A 24,948-nucleotide genomic window follows, 5' to 3' on the forward strand; every position below is an offset into this window, starting at 1 on the left:
CAGTCGACATGGTGGAATTCCGAGACACAACTGTGATTGGATAGGGCAGTATGTACTCCTTCGTGGTGCGATCTGTTCCCCATGCACATGCTGCTTTGCAGCATCTTCCGCCAAGTGATTCAGACCATGTCCCTCTCTTGTTGCGTCCTAGTTCTGTGCCAATAGCCAAAAGACCGCGACACCATCGCTTCAAGTTTGAAGCGTATTGGCTTCAGCATGGGGAGTGCAACGGGGGTAGTGAAAGAAGCATGGAATACGGATGTGGTAGGACTTCCAATGTTCCAAGTTACCCAAAAAATTACGCATACCAGATTGGCTTTGGATAAGTGGCAGAAGCAAGCTTTCAAGGCAAGCCAGCATCAGATGTTGGGAATTAGGTCACGCCTTGAAGAATTGTTGGATGTCCCTTTATCTGATAATGTTCAGAATGAGAAAAGGCATTTGATGGAGTTTTTACAGTTCATAGGAGGAGATTTTTTTGGAAGCATCGATCCAAGGTTACTTGGCTGAAAGAGGGAGACAGGAACACGGTATTTCCATAGGAAGGCAGCAAACAGAAAACAGAAGAATTCTTTGCCGGGTTTGCTTGATGAGGCTGGGAATTGGTCTGAAAATGATAACGATGTGGAGCGTGTGGTATCCACGTATTTCTCTAAGATGTTTATAGCCTCGGACATAGACTATGAAGCTATGAATGTCATTTTGGAGGTCATACAACCGTGTGTTTCCTGAAATTGGTCTCATTATGGTTCATTGGTTTGTAGGATATGTAATTGCAGGAACTGTTACAACCTCAAAAACGATGGAATGGTTGATGACAGAGCTCGCCAGAAATCCAAGTACGATGGAGAAAGTCCAAAAGGAGATAAGAAGTGTGGTGGGGAATAAGGCAAGGGTAGATGTGAATGATATCAATCAAATGGACTACTTAAAATGTGTCATCAAAGAAACTCTAAGACTACATCCTGTAGCACCTTTCTAGTTCCTCGGGAAACAAGTAAGGGAGTAGAGTTGGAAGGTTACCGTATCCCTGCCAAAACAAGTGTGTTTGTCAATGCATTTGCAATCCAAAGGGACCCCAAGTTGTGGGAAAGGCCGGATGAGTTCCTCCCAGATAGATTTCAGGGCAACTCAATCGACTTCACAAGCGAGGACTTCCAATTTGTCCCATTTGGTGGTGGTATAAGAAGATGCCCGGGATAGGCCTTTGCGGTTGCTTCGCTTGAATGTGTTCTTGCCGACCTTTTATATTGGTTTGATTGGAAGTTGCCAACTGGTAATGCATTGGTTGAGGCCTTAGACGTGAGTGAAGTTTATGGAATCACTGTCTGTAAGAAAGCTCCTCTTTATCTTCTCCCGGTACCATACTCCCCTTAATCCCTTCATCCAGATTTCATGTTGTTGTCTTTAAGTCAAGTTGTTTCTTGTTTTTGTTTTTTGTTTTTTGTTTTTTGTTTTTTGTTTTTTGTTTTTTTGTTTTGGCATTAATAAAAAGAAGTTTGTGAATGTATTGTCGATTCTGAATTTCTGATAGCCAAACACATGAACTAAAACCTAAAAAATCTTAACAAGCATAACAATGTGGGGATTAAAGTTGTGGGGAAGAGTAAAAGAGCATCACAAGTTCACAACCAAGCTAGATAACCATCTTCTTGATCAAAGTTTGCTAATCAGTTTTGGATTTCCATATAAGATCCAGAATTAATTCCTTATATATATGTAACCATGGCTACGAGGAGCCTAGACGCACAGCAAACTAAGGAGATATTCACCTACTCTGTGTCTCTGTAAATTGAACATGGCAGAAACTACGAAACAAACGGTGGCAAATCGTGATAACTTATTGCACCGATGAAGGTCGTACTTCCTCAACATCGATGAAGATCTAACCATAGTTTCTCAATGTTTTGGTGATGTTGATCGTGCCCACTTTACTTTTGTATGCAATCGTTGGCACGAAACTGCCACTGGTCGGAAACAAGTAGAGGATGCATTCAACATTCATGTGTAAAATGAACTTACTACACACAACTCATTGCTTGTTTCAGATTGCTGTATTTCATCCTCAAATATCACATAATTTCATACTTGAATTTTTCGTTCTTGTTTTTGGAAATCAAAAGGCTTGGCCAGATTGATGAAAAACTGCAAAATGAGGTTATGGGAATTGCTGATGGAAAACAAGACATAACAGAAAGTGAATTGGACAAAATGCCATACTTGAAAGCTGTGATCATTGAAACACTTAGTACGTATCCTCCAATGCCGTTGCTGGGTACTCGAGAGTCAACCCAAGATGCTAAAATAAAGGGCTACGACATAGCAGCAAAAACCATGGTCATAATAAATGCCTGGGAAATTGGAAGGGACCCTTCTCTGTGGGATGAACCAGAGAAGTTTCAACCGGATAGATTTATGAATTCTAGTACGGACTTCAGAGGACAGGACGTTCAGTTTATCCCATTTGAAGCTGGCAGGAGAGGTTGCCCAGGAATCCTATTTTCGATGATCACTACTGAGCTTGTGCTAGTAAATCTTGTGCACAAGTTTGAGTGGGCATTGCATAGTGGCGCTAGAGCTAGGGATATGAACATGACAGAATGCAATAGTCTTGTCATCCACAGAGATGTTCCTCTTCTAGCTATGGCAGCACCATGGTATTCTTCAATGTACTTTCTCTTCTTTTATGTTTTTATGTTACTCTCACTACAACAAATTTCCCCAATAGCACCTCTTTTGTTGTCACGCTCTGAATTTTGAATAAATAAATTCAAATCCGAAACGCGATAACTTAACAAGCACAAGAAAACACAAAGAAAAATTTTCAAATAAAATAAGCAACTAAACAAATCATGAGCTCACAATGTCAATACCGACTCGTTCTTTAGAGTCACATATTACATTACAGATAGTTTACAAATCAAAATGAATGACAATTCAATAAGTAAACACACCCACCACAACTCACTACACAGCGGAAGACTTAAAACTAAGAGTATCATTCGACGTCCACGCTACCCAACGTACATCTCAGCTTCGACGACGATTAATTGATATTCTAACCTGCACAAAAACCCCCACACCATAGAATAGTGCACCGGGTTGAACAAAACAAACCCGATAAGCTTTTTAAGCCCGTATGAGTAAACTCAATTAAAGTGACTCACGTCACGCATGCTTATAATTTCTCAACTCATGAGATGAATTAAAGCAACATTATGTAATTTCACAAAACATAACCAAACATCAAGTTCATATCATATCATATCATCTCAACGACAAATCACACTCACTTCCCCTCAACATAAAGCATTTGTCAAAACGATGACCTCACAACTCATTCACAACTCACTACTAGTCTCAAACCACCACCGCACTTACAATTGAATTAAGTAAAATCAGTAATCCCTGCATGGAAACTTAGTTCAGGAGATCACATTAAAAACAAACAATAGAAATCATATAAATCTCTGCATAGAGTTTAGTTCAGGAATTTACATTAAACAAACAATTCAAAAAGCGGTAATCCCTGCATATAATTTAGTTCAGGAGATCACATTAAAACAAACAATTCAAAAGACAGTAATCCTTGCATATAACTTAGTTGATCAGGAGATTACCTAAAAAGTTCAACAATTAGAAGGAAAAAGAAAATCAATGAAGAAGTCCAACAACTCACCCTAAAGTCAATGATCAACCATCAACTCCAAACTAAAGTCAATAGTCGATGATCACCCATCAACTTCAACTAAAGTAGATGATCACCCATCAACTCCAAATGCTCTTTTAATACAATTACATCAATCACTCACATGATGAATTGTATACCGCTAGACTCATACAATTACATCAATCACTCACATGATGAATTGTATACCGCTACAGTCATACAATTACATTAATCACTCACATGATGAATTGTATTCCGCTAGACTCATACAATTACATCAATCACTCACATGATGAATTGTATACCGCTACACTCATACAATTACATCAATCACTCACATGATGAATTGTAATCCCGAAAAGAGTAAATGATCGCAATAATAATTCCATCAAATCACCATCATTACTTCACCAATGTCACACCATCCAATATATATATTCCACGTAAATATATATATACGTAATCATTCACGCATGAATGACCACTAATACCAACTATAGTTTTATAAATTATTCCTCTCGAAAATCATTTTATATCAAAACATTGTTTTAACTTACCCATGAACCGTTGTCGATCAAGTTCATATATTTTAAAACAAATAATTTGTTTCGAAAATGACTTAACAATTAAACAAGTAATTCCGAGTAATAAATAAATCCGTTCGTAAATGAACCACGTGAGATTTACTCACCTCCAAATCCTGCTGCGTCTTCACACAAAACCAAGACAAGCACAAAATCATCCATACTCCGCTCACACAATTCCGTCAATCACCTAATCACATCAAGGTCACACTCAATACAACACAAAACACACAATTCACAACACACAATTATACGACGATCCAACAGTCGGATCCTCATCCGATACCATCCAACAATCTCGGAACGCTTCTACAATCAATTAATCAAAACTACAAGTTGATCAGACAGCCGAATCCTCACGGATAGAAAATCGATCGAACCGAAAACCCTAAAACTTGGAAAATTCATAACATGCTCATACGATTTCCAAAAATTACAAATTATATATCAAAATGCTCGTATCGACGAGTAGATCGAAATCAGGAATAGAAACTGTCCCTGGGGTGGCCGGAAGCCGCCGGAAAACACCACCACAGTGGCGGCACCGCCACCGGCCCAAAGTCGGAATTTGGCAAAACTTTCAACACCAAAGTTCTTCATCTCAACTCCAATTGAAACTTTCATAACTACACCATAATCAGATTATCAGCCAAAAAGTATAATTTTACCTCGCAAGCCAAAGGATTCGAAAAACCTTAGTTTCAAAAACTCCAAAATTCGATCACCACAGATCAAATCGCTGCAAGCCTTCTTGGGTGTAGCTTCTACTTCCTCTGGGATAGAAAAGCCCTCAAAGAACTAGAGCTATAGTGGCCGGAGCTGGGAGAACCAAGGCCGGCGATTTGCAGCTCCATCGTGCAACTTCTCGGCCTTGTAGCGTCGTCTACGGTGCTTCCCACGACGAATCACCACCACAGACGTGTAGAAGGGACTGAGGAGAGCAGGATTCCCTTTGGAATCGAAGCAAAAGGTGGCCGGAGGAGGAAGAACGACGCCGGCGAAGGTGAGGGGGCGAAACTGGGCTCGGGAACGAATAGAGAGAAAACTTTCCGAAAATGGAAAGTTGGCATTTTCTGATATTTTCGGATTTTTTTTCCTATTTAACCAAAATAGAAACTTTTTCCAAAAGCCATAACTTCCTCATACGAACTCCGATTTTCGCGTTTCACATGTCCACGAACTCGTATCGACGCGCTCTACAACTTTTGTGAAGGAAGTTTCCACAGAATCATAACGTATAAAAAGTCAAACTTCGTAACCCCCTAAAACGTGTACTTCGAATAATTATTCGTCCGAAAATAATTCCACTCCACCCTCGAACCACAAAATCGTACAAACGAAAACTTTATTAATCTCAGGAAACATTTACGAATTAATAACAAATTTCCGAGGTCTTACATTTGTAGCCACTAAAAACTCATCAGTGTGAAAGAGAACAGTATCACACTGATTTAAAAAAAACCAGTGAGACATTTTTTCCTTCCACTGTTATTAGTGCCTAATGGGTGAATAGAGGTTATGCTGGTACTGAAACAGTGCCAAATGCATTATAATTATAATATAAGTGGGCTCTGGGGTTCCTATGTTTGGGCTGAGTTCTTGAGAACTCTTATGGCGTGGTGTCGAGACAACAAATCTCTCCTATTTGGTATATATTCACTTGCTTCGACTAAAAACCCTATCCTGCTCTCTGCCTCTCTCTCTCTTTCTCTCTCCGGTCTCTCTCTCGTTATCATGCAATTTTGTGAGTGTTACTCCAGAATCGCTCGATTTTCTGGATAAGAGTTTCAAAAGCCATGTTATTTTTTGGCCTAAAGCAACCTCGAGGCTTTGGTGATTCGAGGTTGGGTTAGGTGGACCGGTGGATCTGTAGTTATGTTCTCCGACGACGACGATGATTTGGATCTACAAGGTCTCAAATGCGTTCGATGGGGCAGGGCAATGGGGGGCCTGACCCTAGACCTTGGGGTGCTCGCGGTAACTCACCCTTCTTCATACTCTGCAGATCCACAACCTCTCTCTCTCTCTCTCAAGTACTCTCTCTTTCTCTCTATCTCTTTGTATCTGTATAAGGCGTTAGATTTGTCTCTCTCTCCCTGTTCGGTTCTGATTGATATTAACTGTTTTGTAACTCGTGAAAACAGAGATAAAGGTGATCGCTGCTTATTTGCTCGCTGTGTTGGGGGGCAAGACCATAACCGAAGACATCAAGAGCATCCTTGGCGCTAGCTGGTACCTCTTTTTGCTCTCTTTGCTTCATTTACGCATTGTGTTGTTAAACATATGCCCAAAATTTGTGTCTTTCTGATCGATTAGTGTTGTTGATTTCGAAATTCATGTTCTGTATTCCTACTTTACCATGTGGGTTTTCAATTTTGAGACTTAGCAATAGTGTTTTCTATTCTGTAACTCTACCGTAGCGTTTTGTTTGTTATTACTTAAGACTTAATCCAATGAAAACGATTTATTACTGACTACAATGGATTGGGGCTCGAGGAATTGGGTTTAAATGCTATGCTTTTTGAGTCGCAGAAATCTGTTTTAGGATTAACATGACTTGTATTTAGAAGCACTTTTGTTCGTATACATTTTTCACTCATGTGCCATTGTTATTACAACATATTGAACCTTGTAGTTTTTTTTTTTCCCAAGTGTTTCTAGTATTTGCATTATCTATCTGCAATGAATCTTAGAGCAATTAATATTGTAAATCGGGATTGTTATGTGTATTTTGATCAGTTGATTGAGTAGAACTGTGCATGTAGAGGGTCGGGTTTAATTGTTCATAGTGCTAACACATTCATCTTTTTCATAGTTGGTGCTGAAGCAGATGATGACAGGCTTCAGTTTCTTCTCAAGGAAGTTCAGGGTAAGGACATAACAGAGCTTATTGCCTCTGGAAGGGAGAAGTTGGCTTCTATATTGAGATTATAGATATATTGCTTAATTTCTCCAGATATAGGATGTCATCTCGTTTAATTTTAAGTCCTTTTATTAGGAACTGATATGTGATTTAATCTACATTTTTTCTTTTTGGCAGGAAGCTGCTCTTGATTTGGTAGCTGTGATGTCAGTGGAGAATTATGTTTAATTTTTGACTTCTCTGTATATGTAGGGTTATATGGTATATCCGCTTCTTTTAACTTTCTCACTGATAACTTACTATAGTCAGTCCACTTTTTTAACGGTGATTGAATTTCAATGTTGTGTCAGGTTGCATAAGGACAAAATTTAGGATTAAGGACTGATGTCGAATTCAATTTGGGGCAAATCTCAAACACATGAGCCAAGCCTTGGGCATAGACATATCATAATCGTTTCTTCAATCGCATATCATTTGCCTTCATACAGTCGTGATTCATGCTAAAGAGGTAAACTCCTCTTTTTCTGTGGAATTTTCTTTCGTTACTTGGGTTCTGCAGTTCTGCTACGTTTTTTCTTGTGTTACTTGGTTTGATACTTAGATACTTTGAATAATTGATAAGAAACTGCATTGGAGTTGGTATTGAGATTTGGATTGTTCAATATAAGGCTTTTCCTTTTTCTTCCTTAATTCTTCATATAGTCGTGATTTTTTTTTTGGTGGGCGATTATTCCTCTATCAGAAACGAAAAGTGAATTTTTTGTGTGCCGCTGTGTTGTTTTTTTTTATTAGAAGATGAGTGAGGCTCCGAGCTTAGTTAGTTGGTTTGATACTTTGATTAATTGATTATAGTTTGATTTATTAGATTAGAAGATGTCTGACCTTAGTTTGATGAAATGGAGTTAGTTATTGAGTTCTGAGAAGCCTGAGGAAGAGATTAGAAGCTTTACTGGGTTTTGGTGGATACCAACTTTATCAATTTCTCTATCCAGAATAAGGTGAATGTTTGGTGCTAATTGTTTCATGTATAAGCTATAACTTGTTAAAATTTTCTGTATTGGGTAATATAATTGTTTTTGTTCAATGGTGGTCTGCCCATATGCGAAGTGTGAGTCTTATATATATGTTAAGATGGCGGTCTGTGTAATTGTTAGAATAAGAACTAACTACCTGGTGTAATGTGCAGGTTGTCTGTATCAAAGAAGAGTTAGCGGGAAACTACGTCCACTTCAATATTGCTCTATATGCATGCATGTGTTTGGGCCTTGCGGCCCAACATGATTACAAGAGATGTAATGGAGTGGTTTCTTAATGGGATGAGGGGTCTCTTTTATAGGTAAGGAGCCTCTCTTCTTTACATTTTCTTCAATGTGGGACAAGAAGTCCCATTTCTAGTGTAAAAAAGCTTGTTGTGAAGGTAACTTGGCAAGGCCGGGAAGGTTGCTTCCTGGCGTGGTCTTGGCCGCTTCCGACTACCACAGGGTAGATTCAATGTCGGACAATGGAATTTATGTCGTGGTTGGGCCCCACCATGGCTTGTGGGCCCACTAAGAGAGTGTTGCATATGCTTGGTGACAGAAAGAATAAGCCATGCTAGTGGAGGTATCTACATCACTCTTATTAATTTTCGGTTTTTAGTCTAAACCTCGGTTAACTTTCCGTTAACTATAGAAAAAAAAAAGTTCAGGATTTCTAGTTCACACTGATTTTCAACTGCTTGATTGTCAATTACTTTATCTGAAGTGATTCGATTTATTCAAACACGTAATATTCAGTTGTAAACTTTATATAGAGTTTTCTCTGTAGTTTAAGCCATGTCATTCGCATCCATCTAATCTACTTAATTATTAACAAATGCAATTAAGGCCAAATGAACTTCAATCTCTCGAGTTGGAAAAGACTATAAGACTTACCACTTCCCATTCCCAACAAACAACCTTAGCCTACTCTAACCTTCGATGGTTCACGTACAATCTCAAGATATAAGAGAAATAAGAGAGTCCAGATTTATTAGCATCCGTTTAAGCTTAAGATCGTGGACAATTTGATCGATAACTATACAAGGGCAGATCTAATTTATAATTAGCTAGATTGGTTATCAGGGTAAAACATTGATGCTCGCTAAGACCAAAAGAACTGCTCTGGATCCAATTTGTAGGTCTATTTCTACGTACAACAACAGTTCTAGGTTTATCATTTAGTAGGTTGAACTCTGGATCCAATTACAATTTGCAGTATATTTTGACCTTAAAAGCAAGCAATGTCATAGATGCTATTGGTGAAAGGCTATATTGAAGACGTGAATGTTTATAGGTTCTATTCAACCAAGCTCGAAAATTTTGATTTTGGCTTTCGATCATTTATAACTTAAATTTTTGGGCAGTTAGATGAGGTAATCGGCAACCAAGGAGTTGAAAATTAGTGTAACTAAGGATGAGAAATCCCAAACTTTTTTTTTTCCTATAGTTAACGGAAAGTTAACCGGAGTTTAGATTAAAAATCAATAATTAATGAAAGAGTGATATGTTAATTTTTTTTTTTTAAAGGGGTTTGGAACCCAGCCTAGCTGGGAGGCTTAGCCCCACGCCCGATTCCATTTATTGAATTAATACTTTGCAACAGGGGGGGACATAGTACCTGAACCCCGTGCTACATTAGAAGGATTACAAATTAACATCCTCATAGAGAACATCCTGAATAATAACAGGAGTCTCATCTAACCATACATCAGAAATATAATTAAAACTAGCAAGGTACGCTAACCTATTGACTACACCGTTTGCTTCACGGAAGATGTGACACTACTACAATTATTGGCAATGGCCACATACACATTCGTGACATATTTGGGCCAAAGGACACACATGTGCGTGTCTATTACCCATTGCCACGCTGCAGCCACATTTTTTTGGGTCAGTGCGCTGTAGAGGGGTTGCTTTCTCCTTAATTGTCTTAGTTTTGTTGTGCGTGGCTTCTTTTGCAATTCTGACATGGTGGGACCAACTGGTAGGAATCAGAGTTTCAATTGCTTTTTTTTTTTTTTTTTTTTTTTTTCCCGGTCAACAATTGCTTCTATTCATGGTCCAGTATCGAGTCCTATTGCTTCTTTGCAGTACATGGGGAAGCAAATAGAGCAGCTTCAGTCTGCAATTGACTTGGCCGAAATCTGAAAACAGAGGCAATCCATGTTTAAAGCTTGAATCTTTTGAGTGTCTAGGTCCATAGATCAAGTTAGTGTTGAAGAAACAAACAAGGAACAGAACTCACCGATACTAGGATCTCAATGATGATCTTCTTGGGTTCAATCACTGCCATGGTTTCAGCCTCCTACTCAGTGCTGAAATTGGGGATCTTGGATTAGAGATGATAGGCATAGACCCATACAAAATTCAATCAATAAGCCATAACCGGAAAACCATAGACAACAAAAATCATCCAATTTTTCTCCCGCATATATATCGAATAGAGCCATCAAAGAAAATAAAATAACAAACACTAAAATGGTACCTGATTGTGTTGTCGCTGGAGCTTCTCCATGGTCTCGGGTTGAAGCACGAGGAACGAGTTTTAATGGTCGATGGCTTCTTTCATCCGAGGTGATTCGCAACCTCGCTCTCCACGAACACAGTATGAAATCTCTTCAATTAATCTCTTGCTGCAAAGAAAAACCACAATCGCATAAGAAATCACAATCCCTAATTCAAAAATAGAGGGTAGGTTAAATTGATAGACCAGAGTTGAATCTGATAGGGGGATCCGGGATCTATTCCTTACGATTCAGACTATCCAGGTTAATTGATCATGGTGAATATGGAGTAGTAAGACAAGAGAGAGAGAGAGAGAGAGAGAGAGAGAGAGAGAGACTAGAGAAAGAGATGGTTTATTTTTTCAGAAGAAGAGAAAGAGATAAGAGTCTGAGAGGCTGAAAATATGGGTGTTGAACAATCATTAAAAATTCTGTAAGATTAGGGTCTACAGAAAAGAAAATCCAAATAAATATTAAATAATTGGTTTGAATAAAAAAATAAAAAGAAAAAATATTAAATAATTAGGCACCCATGTTTTGTGCTTGTAGGTGGAGGATATAGACACCAACATTGGATATAGCGGTGGGTATGAGGTCCATATCCACAATTTTTTAATTATGTGGCAATACGTGTGTGGCCTTTGCCCACATGTGTTGTGGTGTGACTAACCTGACTTGAGTGAAAAGATGTCAAATATGACTTACAATCATCGATAATACGCCTAATGTCAGATTAGATAGAGAGTCCAGATTTTATGAAATTGAAGTAAATTCACATATTTCTCACTTTAGAGCAGCTGGATCCATTTTTTTAATTAGATCTTTTTGAACATGGAAGCTAAATAACAACTGGATTGCTACAAGTCTCAACATTAAAAGACCATTTTTATGCTTATTGAGTCTGTCGTTGGTGCAATAAGGTGGATTCTCAAAATTGTGTTGTCTCAACCCAGGGTACGCCGAAGAGGAGCTAGTCCATCTACACATGTTACACTACACTCCCTATAAACATGAGAAATCCTACAATTCGAATTTCTCAACCAAAGGGACTTTACAACTTGAGGTGAGACTACAAGAAAGGTGAATATCATTTCACTACCCTTTAATAGGCCTTAAAATAATAATAAAATAACAAAAATTAAAAATACTTGATAAAAACTACTTCTACCACTTGGTTAAAGAAGTCTCAGCTTTGCCTACTTTTAATTTTGATCAGTTTAGTTCTTTTTTTTTTTTGAAATGGGCCTGGTGCGGCTGCCCTCAAGCCTTGATTAAAGAAATTGCAAAATACAATGGGGGGACGTAGAGCCTGAACCCCAAATTACAATAAACATAGAGAGAACATCCTAGAATAAAACCCGGATTCTCCACAAAATCTATGTATTCTAACAAGCACCAATTAGCAAAGAGTGCACGAATGACTACTCTATTTGCTTTGACATAGCGGTGACATACCGGAAAGAGAACTCTATTACGAAGAAGCATAATTACCTGCTTTAGCACAGCTTTCCCACTATGTTGCCGCACAAAAATAAATCCGGTGACACTCAATTTTATCCTGCCACTAGGAGGTTGCGCCCATTTGATCAAACAAATAGTTCGCCGCCTCGCTAGGCCAGACAAGGCACACTGAGTGTGCATACCGGGACAAAGCCCACGTCGCCCTACCCAAAAGTGAGAGGGACTTATTGCTGACATAAAGCCACGTCGTACTAAAAGTAAATAACATAAAACCAAAGCAGTAAAAACAATTAGGTCAAGGGTGAAAGCCCAGACCAAAAAAGCTGGGTCAAGGGTCAAAGCCCAAACCCAAAGATCATCAGGCCCAAGCTTGAGTAAACGGTTGCAGAGCCCAACACATCGCACCCATCCTACCGGCGCCGTACCACCACCAGCCACGTCGTCGTCCCCTACCGCCCGCCGACTTGCCATGTTGCCGTCCCCTACCGCTCGCCGACTCGCCACACCGCCCTTCCTCATGTCGGAACCAAAGCACCCAAACCAGATCAGGATCAACCGATCCGATCTCAACCCAGTGGATCTCGGCACTGCTCCCAGACGATTGGCAACATCCGGCGACCTCCGAGCTCGTGTCAACTCCTCGAACCACCGAGCAAATCCTCCGTGCTCCTCCCAAGGCCAAGACGACAACGGCTCCGCCATCCTGCCATCTTCCCACCTCCGCCCTTCTCCGTCAAACCATATAGGCTCTCCGGTGTGCAACGCCAGCGCTCCGCAACCTCTACTCCAACTGGACCACCCTTCACCGGACACAAGGTCCCATCTGTCCCGTCCGACGACAACACTGGGAGGGCGCGCCGCCGGACAGGGAAAACTCCCACTCGGCTTTTCTCTTTTCTTCAGCTAGGGTTTTTTTTTCTCTTTTTAAAAGAAGAGGATTTTTCACAGGTATCGTCAAATAATCATACTTCACACCTTGAGTGCTGTCACAAATAACCTAAACTGACAGAAAGAAAGAGCTTCATGGATTAAGTTCTGCAAATTAACATGACAGCATCACCTTTGTTGCTAGTTTGGTTTGCTCGCGTAGTTTGTTCTGAAATGATAAGCTGATGTGATGGAATGTAGGGCATGTAATTTCCAAATTCTGTAGTACTGGATGTGTGTATATCACTTTATTTTGTGTGCTGATATGTTATAATTTCAGTATTGTGATGCGTTATTACTTCTCTGCACTTCTGCAGTAGAGCTCATTGGTTATAAGATGGTATTACCATCTTTTTCACCGCAACTGTTTGGTTGTATTTTCACCTCCCCATGTGATTCATGTTTATTGGTTGCGAGTCTTGTGATTATGAAATGTTTGACTATTGCTTCTATGACAATTATTCGCTGTGATTTTTCGTGTAGATGTAAGAATTATTATCAGTTTTCACTTTGGTAATGCAAGTATGATCTATAGATTTCGATAAATATATTCTTGCACATTGCTAGGGACCTCTGTAATGTTGCTGTCAAGGTCTCACCATAACCAACCCTAACCTTAATCATGTTGATAATGCCATTTTATTATTTTAAGCTGTCAGAATTTTCATTGTAGATGGTCTGCATTTAGGAAAGAACATTGAATTTGGATCTTGCTCACTATGCGAAAGTGATTATTGTTTAGGTTTGATGCTATGAAAGAGCTTGTGTCAATTTTAGAAACAATTTCAAACGTAGCCTCTGTGATAAGGTCTATATTTTTATTTTTTAGCGAACTTCTACCGAAACCATTTCCAATTATCCCAATCAAAGTAGGCTTTTCTCTTTTCTTCAGCTAGGGATTTCACTACCCTTTAATAGGCCTTAAAATAATAATAAAATAACAAAAATTAAAAATACTTGATAAAAACTACTTCTACCACTTGGTTAAAGAAGTCTCAGCCTACTTTTAATTTTGATCAGTTTAGTTCTTATTGTAATAGGAGTTTTAAGTTGTAATTTTGTTTTCTCTTAAAAAAAAAACTGCGTTCTTTAAACATTATTAAATAGATTAGACTAAAAATCGAGCGAAATTAGTAAACTAATGAATGAGATATAAAAGAAGTCATTTAGATTGGAAATCCTGCAATTTCTATGAAATCGTCTATAATATACTAATGAATTCAACTGCATGCGCAAGTTAATTATGATCTACTACAGGTTTTTCCCACGATGGATTTTGCCACTAGGCAAGGGATCGATGTTTGACTATTGGATTTGACCCTAATATTGCTCCACTCAAAGAGGACACGCGATTGACAGATAAGAAGAGCTCAACGTTATGCATGCTCTTCTCTTTTCCGCAGCAAATTAAAAGGGTTTCAGAGACATTCCATGAAGTTGCAAGATGGGGCATCTTAATTTTTATCAAAATTAAGTCAGCTCATTAATTTGTTCGACGTTTAGCCCGCACTTCAATTTTCACTCGCTACGAACCTCGGTATTGTACAGAAGTGCATGGCCATCTCATAAAGCATTTTATCATCCTTAATTTCAAGTCCGCAATTAGTATGGTTAACTTTCAGTAAAAGCATTCATCATTACAAGTTGTAATTTTATAAAGCTGAATATGGAATTAACTTGATAGTGATAGTTTCTTCTACAATCCCAAATACGTATAGGGAATAAGATGAGCAAATTTTGTACGGGCCCTGTTGATTATGCAAAGATGACTTCATATTAAATAGTAGTTGATCATCAATTAATACAGGATCAACCTTTTTTTTCTATATATACAGCCCACAACTGTAAGCATTGATCAAATTAAGCCTTGCAAAGAAGTCTCAATGACATGGATTTTCTTAGCTTCTCTTCTTCTTCTCTCAAGCTTATCAGAAACCTCTTATGGAGGCATTCTATTATCCTCTCTGCCCAACACTCTTGATGTCGCTGCTTCCCCTCACCAACCAGACCAGTGTAAGTAGTATGCATGTAACTATTTTCCATGAAAATTTTCCAGCTTATTTATTGTCCAAAAAATCCACATATTTCAATTGGCCAATTGGGTTTCTTTAACTTTTCAATATGATTCACGAACTTACAGTTTTCTCTGTTTTTCTTTTGCTGGAGTTAACACACCCAACGGGACATGGTATATGTCCAGTAATATAAAAGCCGGAGAAGATAAACTCGGCGTTAGATGGTCTCTGAATAATAGGACTTTCCCAGTTGGAACCGATGCGGCGTATAAGACGGTCACCGTGAAGCTTTGCTACGCGCCGAGGAGTCAAGTGGGCCGGCCGGAGAGGAAGACGGAGGACGACCTCGACAAGGACGAGACATGCCAGATAGAGTTCTATACTGGACACTACAACCCCTCTAACAAGTGGCCGTACTACGAGTCGACATTGGATGGCCACGTGCCGGCCGCCTTGTACTTCCTACGCGCCTACGCAAACGACTCCGCCGGAGTTGTGGTGGCTTATGGTGAAAGCACGGGACCGGACAGAGACTACAACATATTTGAGGTCGACGCAACTGAGCCAACAGAGGCAAGCAGCGGAAGCCGCAAGACGCTCGATATTTGCTTCGGTTCTTTCTCCGCTTTGCTGTTGGTTGGGTTTTTTTGTTGCTTAGAAGATAATTAAGGGCTAAGTCTGCCCATAAGAAATAAAGGAAAATTCAATATTGTAGCTAGGCTACGCCTTGCCCTATTTTCCGTTTATGGCATTGCCAAATTAAAGATATGTGGTTTTTTTTTTTTTTTTTTTTTTTTGCGAGTAATAGTCAGTCATTTTATTAAATATAACAACAAGAAAAATTTCAACATGTAGAAACTACATCAAAATATAAAGTAACAAGAACAGTACTAAATGCAACAAAGCATCGGAAATAAAACCCAGCAAGAATACTAAGGGATGCAATTAAGCATTTGATGAAGCACCGGACAAAATCCGGGCTATGTAAAGCGGTACCAATAATATGGTCGACCATACTTCCAAGCAAAAAAATGCATTGAATAGAGGGTAACCTTCTATCAAGGCAACTGGCGGTAGTGTGACCGACCTTGCATTCTCCACGCAAATCAATATGTTGAATAGAAAGCAATTTTCTAGCTACATAACCAAAACACTAATTTCAAGAAGCAGAAATATTTAGGGTCCATAAAAAGTCTCCAGGATCCCAAATGAGAACCCTAACAACATCGGATTCATACACCAACTGCAAAGTCTGATCAAGAGGATAGGCCCAAACCCTACGTGAGAAATCCAAAAAGGTAGAGGCCCAGGCCCACGGGAAACTCCTTTGGACACCTAAACCCTCCCTGACCTCGGCCCCGACTGCTACTCCACCACCCTTCGTCGGAGATTGACCATCTCAACCCCCTCTGATTGACACCAAACCCCCCCCCCAACACACACACACACACGCTTGTCTGCCTTGTCACCGTCAACAGCCTGATTGTTGCGCCGCCATCGCCTTCTAACAGTCACACTTCTGTCACTGACCGGAAACGATCTGAACCCATTTTGGCCAGATATGGATCGCGTCAAACCCCAGCAACTCTCCCCTATTCACACCGCCATGCCAACCCTAGCCACAACCCCACCAAACCAGAACCATTCAAATCCAATTTCAGTTATGTAACGCCCCAAACTGCACCTCGCCAGCTTGAGCACGTCACAGTGCCGCGAGTCTCTCAAATATAAACCGAAAGCTCGAATTACATTCTAGAAAACCGCTAGGCATTTTTGTTGATAAACTTTTCGTAAAACGCACAGCGGGAATTTGAAACACTTTTGAGGTGAAAGCTTCTTGAAATTACAAAATTCACTTTGTTCGTCTAGAACTTGTCATTTTTGAATAGTCGAGGACTAATAGACTTAACCACACAATGAACACTCAATAACAAGTTTCAGAATGGCGTGGATCAAGAAATAAAGATCAAGAGTACATCAGAAACTCGTTTACCGTCCGGAAGGGTTATCAAATTCCGCGCACCCAGCTCCGTCCGCTACAATCCCGTTACCAGTGCACAATACCTGCACATACACTGTTGTAGGGGTGAGCTTTCGTCCTCGCTGCTCTATGGGACCTACTCCGGCTAAGTTTGAAAATCAACTCAACTTTGTAATAATTTGGATTTGAGCCCAGTGTGAAAACAAAGCGAATATATATGTAAGAACGACAAACTTAAAATATCATTCATCTTAAAACTCGATGCATGATTAGAAAACTACGTACGATTTACCTGATGGCCTGGTTCCGTAAAACAAACATCTGACCTTACCAGTCACAGAGCGCCAAACTTAACACACTAGCTACACACACGGAACCGGGTCGTCATTGCGACTGCGCACCGTCCGACCGGTGTAGCTAACCCTCCGGAGGTTTAGGGGTGGCTAATCCCCAAGGAAGTCATCGACCACCTTTTCGCTCTCTCCCACCGCCATCAACAATCTTATACGCACGTTAACTTGAAAACATTTTAAATTTGAACTAACAATACACTTTCATCATGCATCACGTATAATCAAATATGGAAAACCATTAGCTAATAGAGAGTCCCGAGTCCCCTACCTGTATTTCGAAGCTTTACCATCTCACATTGTTCAGAGATCACGAACCTTCCGTTCCTTGGGTAGCTGGAGTCCTAAATTCCGACATTTCGATAGTTAATATCTTTTGAACAATTATATTAAATCTCGACAACTTTTCCTGGTTTGACCAGGAGTTGACCAGTTTGACCAACAGTAATTAACCCAAATTGCCGAACATTTTACTTGAAATTACGATATCGACCAATTACGACTATGTCGAAGTAAATCAAGCAACGACTTAATTTCAAACATATTAGGTGTACCCGAAATTTACTAAGGCCACCCAATACTTTCCAATTTTCATACAAGGTGTGCCCAAAACTACTAAGGGCACCCAACCCTAACTTTTCTCCTTAACTGAAATATAATTTCTTCCAATTCAAATCAACACAATCATTTCAATACTAACTGCGATGGGAAACCTTGCAAAACGTCGACCGACTACATTCACCATTTTCAAAACACATTCACTGTAAGCAACCTTTTCCAAACTCATTCACCATTACAATTGACATAGCCCACAATAGCCATCAACTCAAATAATCAAATTCTAGACAACATAACCAATTCGATAACAGAGTCCTCAACTTCATCATATCAAACCAAGCTCAGTAGCATAATTTCTGATCACCTGCACAAGAATCTAGTTTGAGATTGTACCTTCGAAATAGGAAATCCCTTGAACCAACCCAAACTCAGCTTCCCGAGCTCACTGTCAAAACTGGGTTGGTGATGAACTGAGGGTGTCGACATGATCTACCTAGCCAGCTGCTAAATACCTTGTCTACAGTTGCATTCGAGGCCGGAACAAGTCAAGGAAAGTCGAGAAAGTCGCCGGCATCGAGGAACCGCGACGGACCCGAGACGAACCCAGAATGCAAACCATCAAAACTCAATCCAATTTGAAAACTAATTACATAAACGTGTAGAGAATGACAAGGAGGTGAGGTTTCATACCCCAAGCAGCCTAGATGGTGGCCAGAGTCGCCGTAAATTGCGGAACTCACCGGAGAAGTCTCGGACCTTCCAGCCGTATATTCTCCATTCACAGTCGATGCATGGGCGATCAGAGGGTACAGGGAGGTAGGCAACGCCTAGACAAAGCTATTGGTGGCCTCGCGCCATCTTGGGATGGCCGGACGGGGAAGTTCCGATCGGGTCACTTGCCGGGTCGCTGCGTTCAAGTCAGAGCTCCCAGCTCTCTCTCTCTCTCTCTCTCGTGTTTTCTGATTCAATCTCTGTCCTTGATCTGATCAAGGGCTTTATATACCTCAACCAAAATTGTAATCAAGGGCCAGGATGAAGCGGTGGATAGATCAACGGCCAGGATTGCACCGCAGAAAATCCTATTTCTTTAATTTATTTTCTAAAATTCCACAACTTCAGAAAATAGCTATAAATGGCTCGGGTATCCGGAGAATTCCCCGAAAATTTCCACGAACTCGTCGTGACGTGTACTTTATTATCCAACTCCTAAATTGAGGATTTCACTTTATGAAAAATTCTGAAAATTTCCTCGAGCATCTTGACCTTTATCGAGATCGTTGAATAGTTTCGCGTATGATCTCCGTTAAGCTCGATACATTTTTCTGGGGCTCACAAGTTATGCCCTTCTTAGACGGAGTTGGCTAACTCTCGGCATCATTCCGATCCAGCCAAGAAGCGCAACCTCTTCCCTACCCTGACAAGAGCCACCACGAAAAGATAGAATATGAGAACACGAAGACTTCGCCAGCAAGAATGCGAGCCACAAACGATTAGGAGACACAGTGTGAACCATGCGCAAAGGCAACGACTCCTAGATCAGTTTAGGAAAGGTACTTCATCGATGATATAGAAAGGTACAGAGAGGCCAAGAGCGGCGCTCTCCCAATCCTAGCAGAGCGCTATGTATTTTCATATTCAAAATAACAATGCTGAAGCAAATTAAGACATGTGGCTTTAATTTTACACTAAAGACACATTGATTTTTCATGTGGCAATTGATTTTTTGTTTTTTGTTTTTTGTTTTTTGTTTTTTGTTTTTCTTTTTCTGTGAGGAAATGGGAAAGGCCAAAGAAAAAAAAAACCTTATCTCTCTCTCTCTCTCTCTGAGCCCTTAGAGAGCAACTACATCACCCTAATTTTCCTCATCCGGTGGCGACCGATGGTAGCGTCGACTTTGCTGCATTTTTGTTGTGTTGCTGTCAAATGGGTAATTCATTTGCCCTGACTTTTGGAATTGATAGCTTGGAAGTGATTGCGGTGGGTCACTCTTGATCTAGTTAACTACTTCTCAGCAGCAAGGACAAGCTTGGGCATTGACTTAAGGAGCGGTGACTGGCAGTGAGACTGGATCCGAGACCAATCCTATTTTGCTCCATGCAATGGCGGCAGGGCGGTATCGAGGGAGATGTCTTCCAATGTCTCCGGAGTTTTTTTCCAACTCCGGTTGGATTTGGACTATTGCACTAGGCTACGATGATGTCTTCGATGTGTGGTGGAGTCGTGACAGCGTGGTTGCGGCGACGGTCTTTGTAGTGTGGCGGCAGTGGGGGTGCGTTGAACGAACTTGTGCAGGGAAGCGGTGATTGGGATGGGGTTTGGGCCCATCCTTTTGGCTTTGGGCGATCTTCCTCTTTCATGTGTCAGATCTAATTTATATGGATAATTTAGGGTGAAATTGTCACGCCCCGAATTTTGAATAATCAATTCAAATCCGAAACATGAATAATAACAATTACAATTAACGTCCTGAATTTTTTTCTCACAAACAACCACACTTCACACCTCTCAATATTACAATAAATCAAATCCTCAAGTTATTTATTACAACACACTCTCACCAAATCAAATTGTAAGGCTCAATGAGCTTAACTCACCTCACTATTACAAATGCTGTAAAACTATAACAAATACTCTAACCCGCTCGATCACCGCCCTGATTCTCCTGACCTGCAGGATTACCCGCTACACCGTTTGAATAGTGTACCGGGATTGCAACAATACAAACCCGGTAAGCTTTTTGCAAAGCTCGTATGAGTAAATGAAAGGATTGCACGATTTAAAGTAACACAATCAACTCAAGCACATTTTAATTTTGTTTTGCATAAGAATTGAAGTGTACAACGTCACTTCAAGCATCAATCAACTCACATCTCAACATGACTACTCAAAAATAAACAACTTCTCACTCAATATATACTCACAGGCTTATGATTTATTCATATAAATCATCCCATGCAGTATATTATACTTACAGGCTTATGATTAATTATATTAATCACCCCATTCAGTATGTCATATCATACCCAAGGGCATATGATAACTCGTTTATCCCCCAAGCAGTATGATGGCAGACAGACTAGAGCTCTAACTGTATCGTAGTGTGTCACCTGGGCCAAGGTTCACACTTACGAATGACTGCATTTCTCAATTCACTCGACTCCTCATTTAACTCATCTCAACGACTCAACTATCGCACTATACTCAATTACTCTTTATCATCCTCAACTCAACATAAGATAAGCCTCAACTCACTTAACTCCTCATTTAATTCTCCTCAACGACTCAACTATCGCACTTTACTCAAATACTCTTTATCATAGACAACACAACATCTAAGATAAATCACATATTCCAAATGGTAATGCTCAAAATATAACTCAGTAAATCACATCAATACTTCACTCGATGTCACACCATCCAATATATATTCCACGTAAATATATATATACGTAGTCACCCACACAAGAGTGACCACTAATACCAACTATAGTTCACATGCAATAAAATCTAGAAATTCATTTTTATAGTTTAAATACATTTTACTTACCTATGGACCGTAGTCGATCAAGTCCATATAATTTAAAACAAATATTTATTTTCATAAAACAATTTCCACAATTTCCCAATTAAATAAAATCACCGAATTTCGGTTCATGAATGAACCATGTGCGATTTACTCACCTCGATATTCCCGCTGCGTCTTCAATTCAACACAATACACACCGAAACCGCTCACCCAAGGAAGACCGTCAATCACCTAATCAAACATGACCTTAACTTAGCCAACAACTAAAAAACATACTCAAACGACAATCCAACGGTCGGATCGAAATTAAATGATGATCCAACGGTCGGATCCTCACGGATCGCCTTTAGGATCACCCTCCAAAAATCATCACGAAGATCCAACGGTCGGATCTTCCTGAATCGTCCTTACTAACATCTTCACAAATTTATACGAAAATCCGACGGACGGATTCTCACGAATCGCCTCCCTAATCACTGTTTTGCATTTATACGAAGATCCAACGGTCGGATCTTCGCCCATGACCACACAAAGCCACTGGGACAGTCATAAGATCATCATATCAAAACTACAAGTCCATCTGACGGTCCTAACTTCACATATCACAAATCTAACGATCGAAATCGATCTAAACTTAAAAATTCATAACTTAATCATACGATATCCAAAAAATTGCGTATAATATATCAAAATGATCGTATTGAAATATAGAATCTGAAAATGTACAGAAACCATATTTTTGATCCCCGGAGGTGGCCGGAAAGGGCCGCCGGAGTTAGTGGCAGAGCCGCCGCCGACCACCACCAATGGTGTCGGGGCCGGGCTGCTCTTCTTCCTCTCATCATGCTTAACAACTTTCATAACTACCATGTAAGCTGAAAATGACCGGAAGTGGTTGAAATTACCTAAAACAGTCGAGGTGGCCGGAATTTTTTTCCAGAAACCGGTGAGAATTTGCAGAAACCGGCGAAGCTCCGATCAACGTAAAAATGTCCTCCTTTCGCTTCGATTCCTTCAGGAGACTTGTTCAGAACTTAAAGACGAACTCACTGGTTCAAGAATCACTCAAAACTAAGCTCTATAGCTCGAGATATCTTGATCGAAAGTTTCGGTGGCCGGAAAAATTCCAGAATCCGGCAGGTGCTCCGATCTACGTAAAAACTTCCACAAATCGCTTCGATTCCTTCTGGATATTTGTTCAGAAACTCAAGGCTATCCTTTCAGGTCAAGAATCACAAGAATTGGTGGTCTATAGCTTGAGGTATCCGGGTCGAAAGCTCGGTTTCGATTTTTGATCGGGTCTGGCTTCCAACCGCCACCACGCACAGCGCCACCGTGAAGGGACACTTTTGAGAGCTTCTGGAGGTTGAGGTGAGCTCAAGGATGAAGTTTGGTGAGGATTGGTGGCCGGAAACACGAGGAGGATGAGTTAGTTCGGTTTCGGGTGCAACCGGGTTCGAGCTGGTTTGCCGGACCTTGAGGTCGTGCCGGAGGAAAAGACGACGTCCAGTAGGTAGAGCAGCCTCAGGAGAAGCCAAAGGGAGTGGTCCGACGTCTGGAGGTGGTTGATGGAGGAAGAACAAGGCTGGAGAACTATTGCTCTGTTTTTCGGAGTGAAACAGAGTGAGTGAGAGAGAGATGATAGTCTGTTTGCTAGCTCTCGTCAATCATGCATAATCATGAAAGAGACAAGGCTCCGATCTTTACTGCCTAAAACCAGAAAGTTGTCTGCCACCATTTTTCTTTTATTAAAAGTATAGGTCGGTTATTACAATCTACCCCCCTAAAAAGAATTTCGTCCCGAAATTCAATCGCAAGTCTATTTCTCCCGATTAAGATTTTCTGTAATTTATACAGAATACTCATCAAGCACCAAATTGATCACCATACTTTCTACTTCAACTACCCCGCTTGACTATACTATCTCCATCCTTTCCAAAACTGTAGAAATCTACTAAGCTACGGCTCTACGTATAAAAATACGTCCGTATACTGAGCATATACAAGATCCAAAAATAATTGTAAGAGATAAGGTTCGAACTCCTGACCCCGAACACGAGGGTTTTGCTCCCAACCACTGAAGCCAGAGCTGCTTTCATTAATACATGCTCACGTGTTATATTTATTATGTCATAAGCGACATAAATAAAATAAAAGGGAAGGCAAGGTTCGAACCTCGGACCTCTAGTACAAGGATTCAGCCCTCAACCACTCGAGCGCAAACTGCTCTTGTTGTTATCCATCCATTCCTTTTAAACAAAGCTGTTTCAGCAATCCAGCCCAAAACACCCAAAACTGTTGCAGAATCCGGCCCATGAATTACACCAAAACTATTTCATCGGGCCTCCACCCACAGCTACAGTGAGGGCCTTGATCCGAGACAAGCCCAAGTACGGCCCACCTGCCACGGCTTATCCTTTCCGTGATTTACGGAAATCAGATTTACTTTCGGCTAAAGTTGTCTGCCACAGCGACTCGAGATTCGTTCGGTCCCCTTACGCGCCAACAGCTTTTCCGTGTTTTTGGGCGACTTTAATCCAACGCGTAGTTTGAATCTCTGAGGTCGTCCATCCAACGGTGGAGATCTGCTCACCTTGTTCTATAAATAGGTGCATTCGGGGGATGAGACTATTCACACCAAAGAAAAGAAAATTTCCCCAGAGTTTTAGCCATCCTCTCTCAATTCTCTTCTTCCATCCGATAACTCAAATCTCTTCTTCCATTAGATAAACTCAAATCTCCACCACCTATTTCATCAACTTCAATCCTTTTAACAACAATCTCTCTCAAACACTCAACATCATCTTCTTCAATTCTCACATTTTCTCAACCCTATCTTGTGCTCTATATAAACCTCCTTTTATCTCCTCCAGATTTTACTCGGTTTTGTCTAAGCGTGCAGTTTCAAATTCCTTCTCCTTCATCATGGTTCGAACCAAGATTACCGCTCGCATGAGCGTCAATCAACGCTGTGTTCTCTCTTTAGAAGAAGAGGGTCGTCAAGCGGCCGCTTGCGCTGGCCTCACTCGTCCTGGAGACCATCGTCCTATACGTGAGCGTAGCCGCAGTCCCCCTCCTCTGCCTCGTCGTTCTCCCAGACTGCATCCCAGCGAGTCCTCTTCCTCCCTAGCTGCTCGTGCTCCTCGGCCTGTGGCCACCCTGGAAAGCTTGTCAGACTCAATTGATGCACTGCGTTCCTCCCTCCGTGATGGTATTATGGTGACGGATTGGCGAGTCACATGTATGATCGATTACATCTCTGACATGAACCTCTCTTTGATCCGTTGCCACACCGCAATGAACAAGCTTGCTCAGGAGGTCAATAACATGCAGTGTCATCCTCCTGGGTTTCCTTGCAAGGAAGTTGCTGCGTCACTCCACAAGGACCCTCCTCCTGAGGCAGAAACCAGCAAAAGGGCTGCCACTCGTCCGTGCACCGCTCCTCATGTTCCTTGGGAAGATCTTGACTCAACCAGTAGTGACTCGC

The 24,948-nt window shown here is 40.7% G+C and overlaps 2 protein-coding genes and 3 long non-coding RNA genes across 7 annotated transcripts; 3 read left to right on the top strand and 2 right to left on the bottom strand.

Moving 5' to 3' along the window:
• Window positions 1–216: 216 nt before the first annotated feature.
• On the top strand, window positions 217–2,760 carry LOC133744945 (cytochrome P450 736A117-like). Its single transcript, XM_062172966.1, has 3 exons — window positions 217–497; window positions 765–839; window positions 2,049–2,760. The coding sequence occupies exons 1-3, from the start codon at window positions 217–219 to the stop codon at window positions 2,758–2,760; spliced, it is 1,068 nt and encodes a 355-aa protein (XP_062028950.1).
• Window positions 2,761–6,337: 3,577 nt separating this feature from the next.
• LOC133706833 (uncharacterized) lies at window positions 6,338–8,326 on the top strand. Its single transcript, XR_009844740.1, has 4 exons — window positions 6,338–7,123; window positions 7,295–7,365; window positions 7,468–7,625; window positions 8,304–8,326. It is a non-coding gene; the product is annotated as an uncharacterized LOC133706833 (long non-coding RNA).
• Window positions 8,327–9,681: 1,355 nt separating this feature from the next.
• Window positions 9,682–11,041, bottom strand: LOC133746088 (uncharacterized). Of its 3 annotated transcripts, none has more exons than XR_009863944.1 (4): window positions 10,892–11,041; window positions 10,625–10,772; window positions 10,385–10,454; window positions 9,683–10,283 (listed from the first exon to the last, which is right to left on the bottom strand). It is a non-coding gene; the product is annotated as an uncharacterized LOC133746088 (long non-coding RNA). The 3 variants fall into 3 exon arrangements; XR_009863943.1 differs by having other exon boundaries at window positions 10,850–11,038; XR_009863942.1 differs by having other exon boundaries at window positions 9,682–10,283; window positions 10,625–11,035.
• A 3,870-nt stretch (window positions 11,042–14,911) lies between these two features.
• On the top strand, window positions 14,912–15,812 carry LOC133742264 (high-affinity nitrate transporter 3.2-like). Its single transcript, XM_062169934.1, has 2 exons — window positions 14,912–15,044; window positions 15,198–15,812. The coding sequence occupies exons 1-2, from the start codon at window positions 14,915–14,917 to the stop codon at window positions 15,713–15,715; spliced, it is 648 nt and encodes a 215-aa protein (XP_062025918.1). The 5' UTR covers window positions 14,912–14,914; the 3' UTR covers window positions 15,716–15,812.
• A 4,560-nt stretch (window positions 15,813–20,372) lies between these two features.
• LOC133707374 (uncharacterized) lies at window positions 20,373–23,251 on the bottom strand. Its single transcript, XR_009845089.1, has 3 exons — window positions 22,367–23,251; window positions 21,617–21,692; window positions 20,373–20,617 (listed from the first exon to the last, which is right to left on the bottom strand). It is a non-coding gene; the product is annotated as an uncharacterized LOC133707374 (long non-coding RNA).
• Window positions 23,252–24,948: the final 1,697 nt, after the last annotated feature.

The sequence above is a fragment of the Rosa rugosa genome, chromosome 4, assembly GCF_958449725.1.
Source record: "Rosa rugosa chromosome 4, drRosRugo1.1, whole genome shotgun sequence".
Lineage (NCBI taxonomy): Eukaryota > Viridiplantae > Streptophyta > Magnoliopsida > Rosales > Rosaceae > Rosa > Rosa rugosa.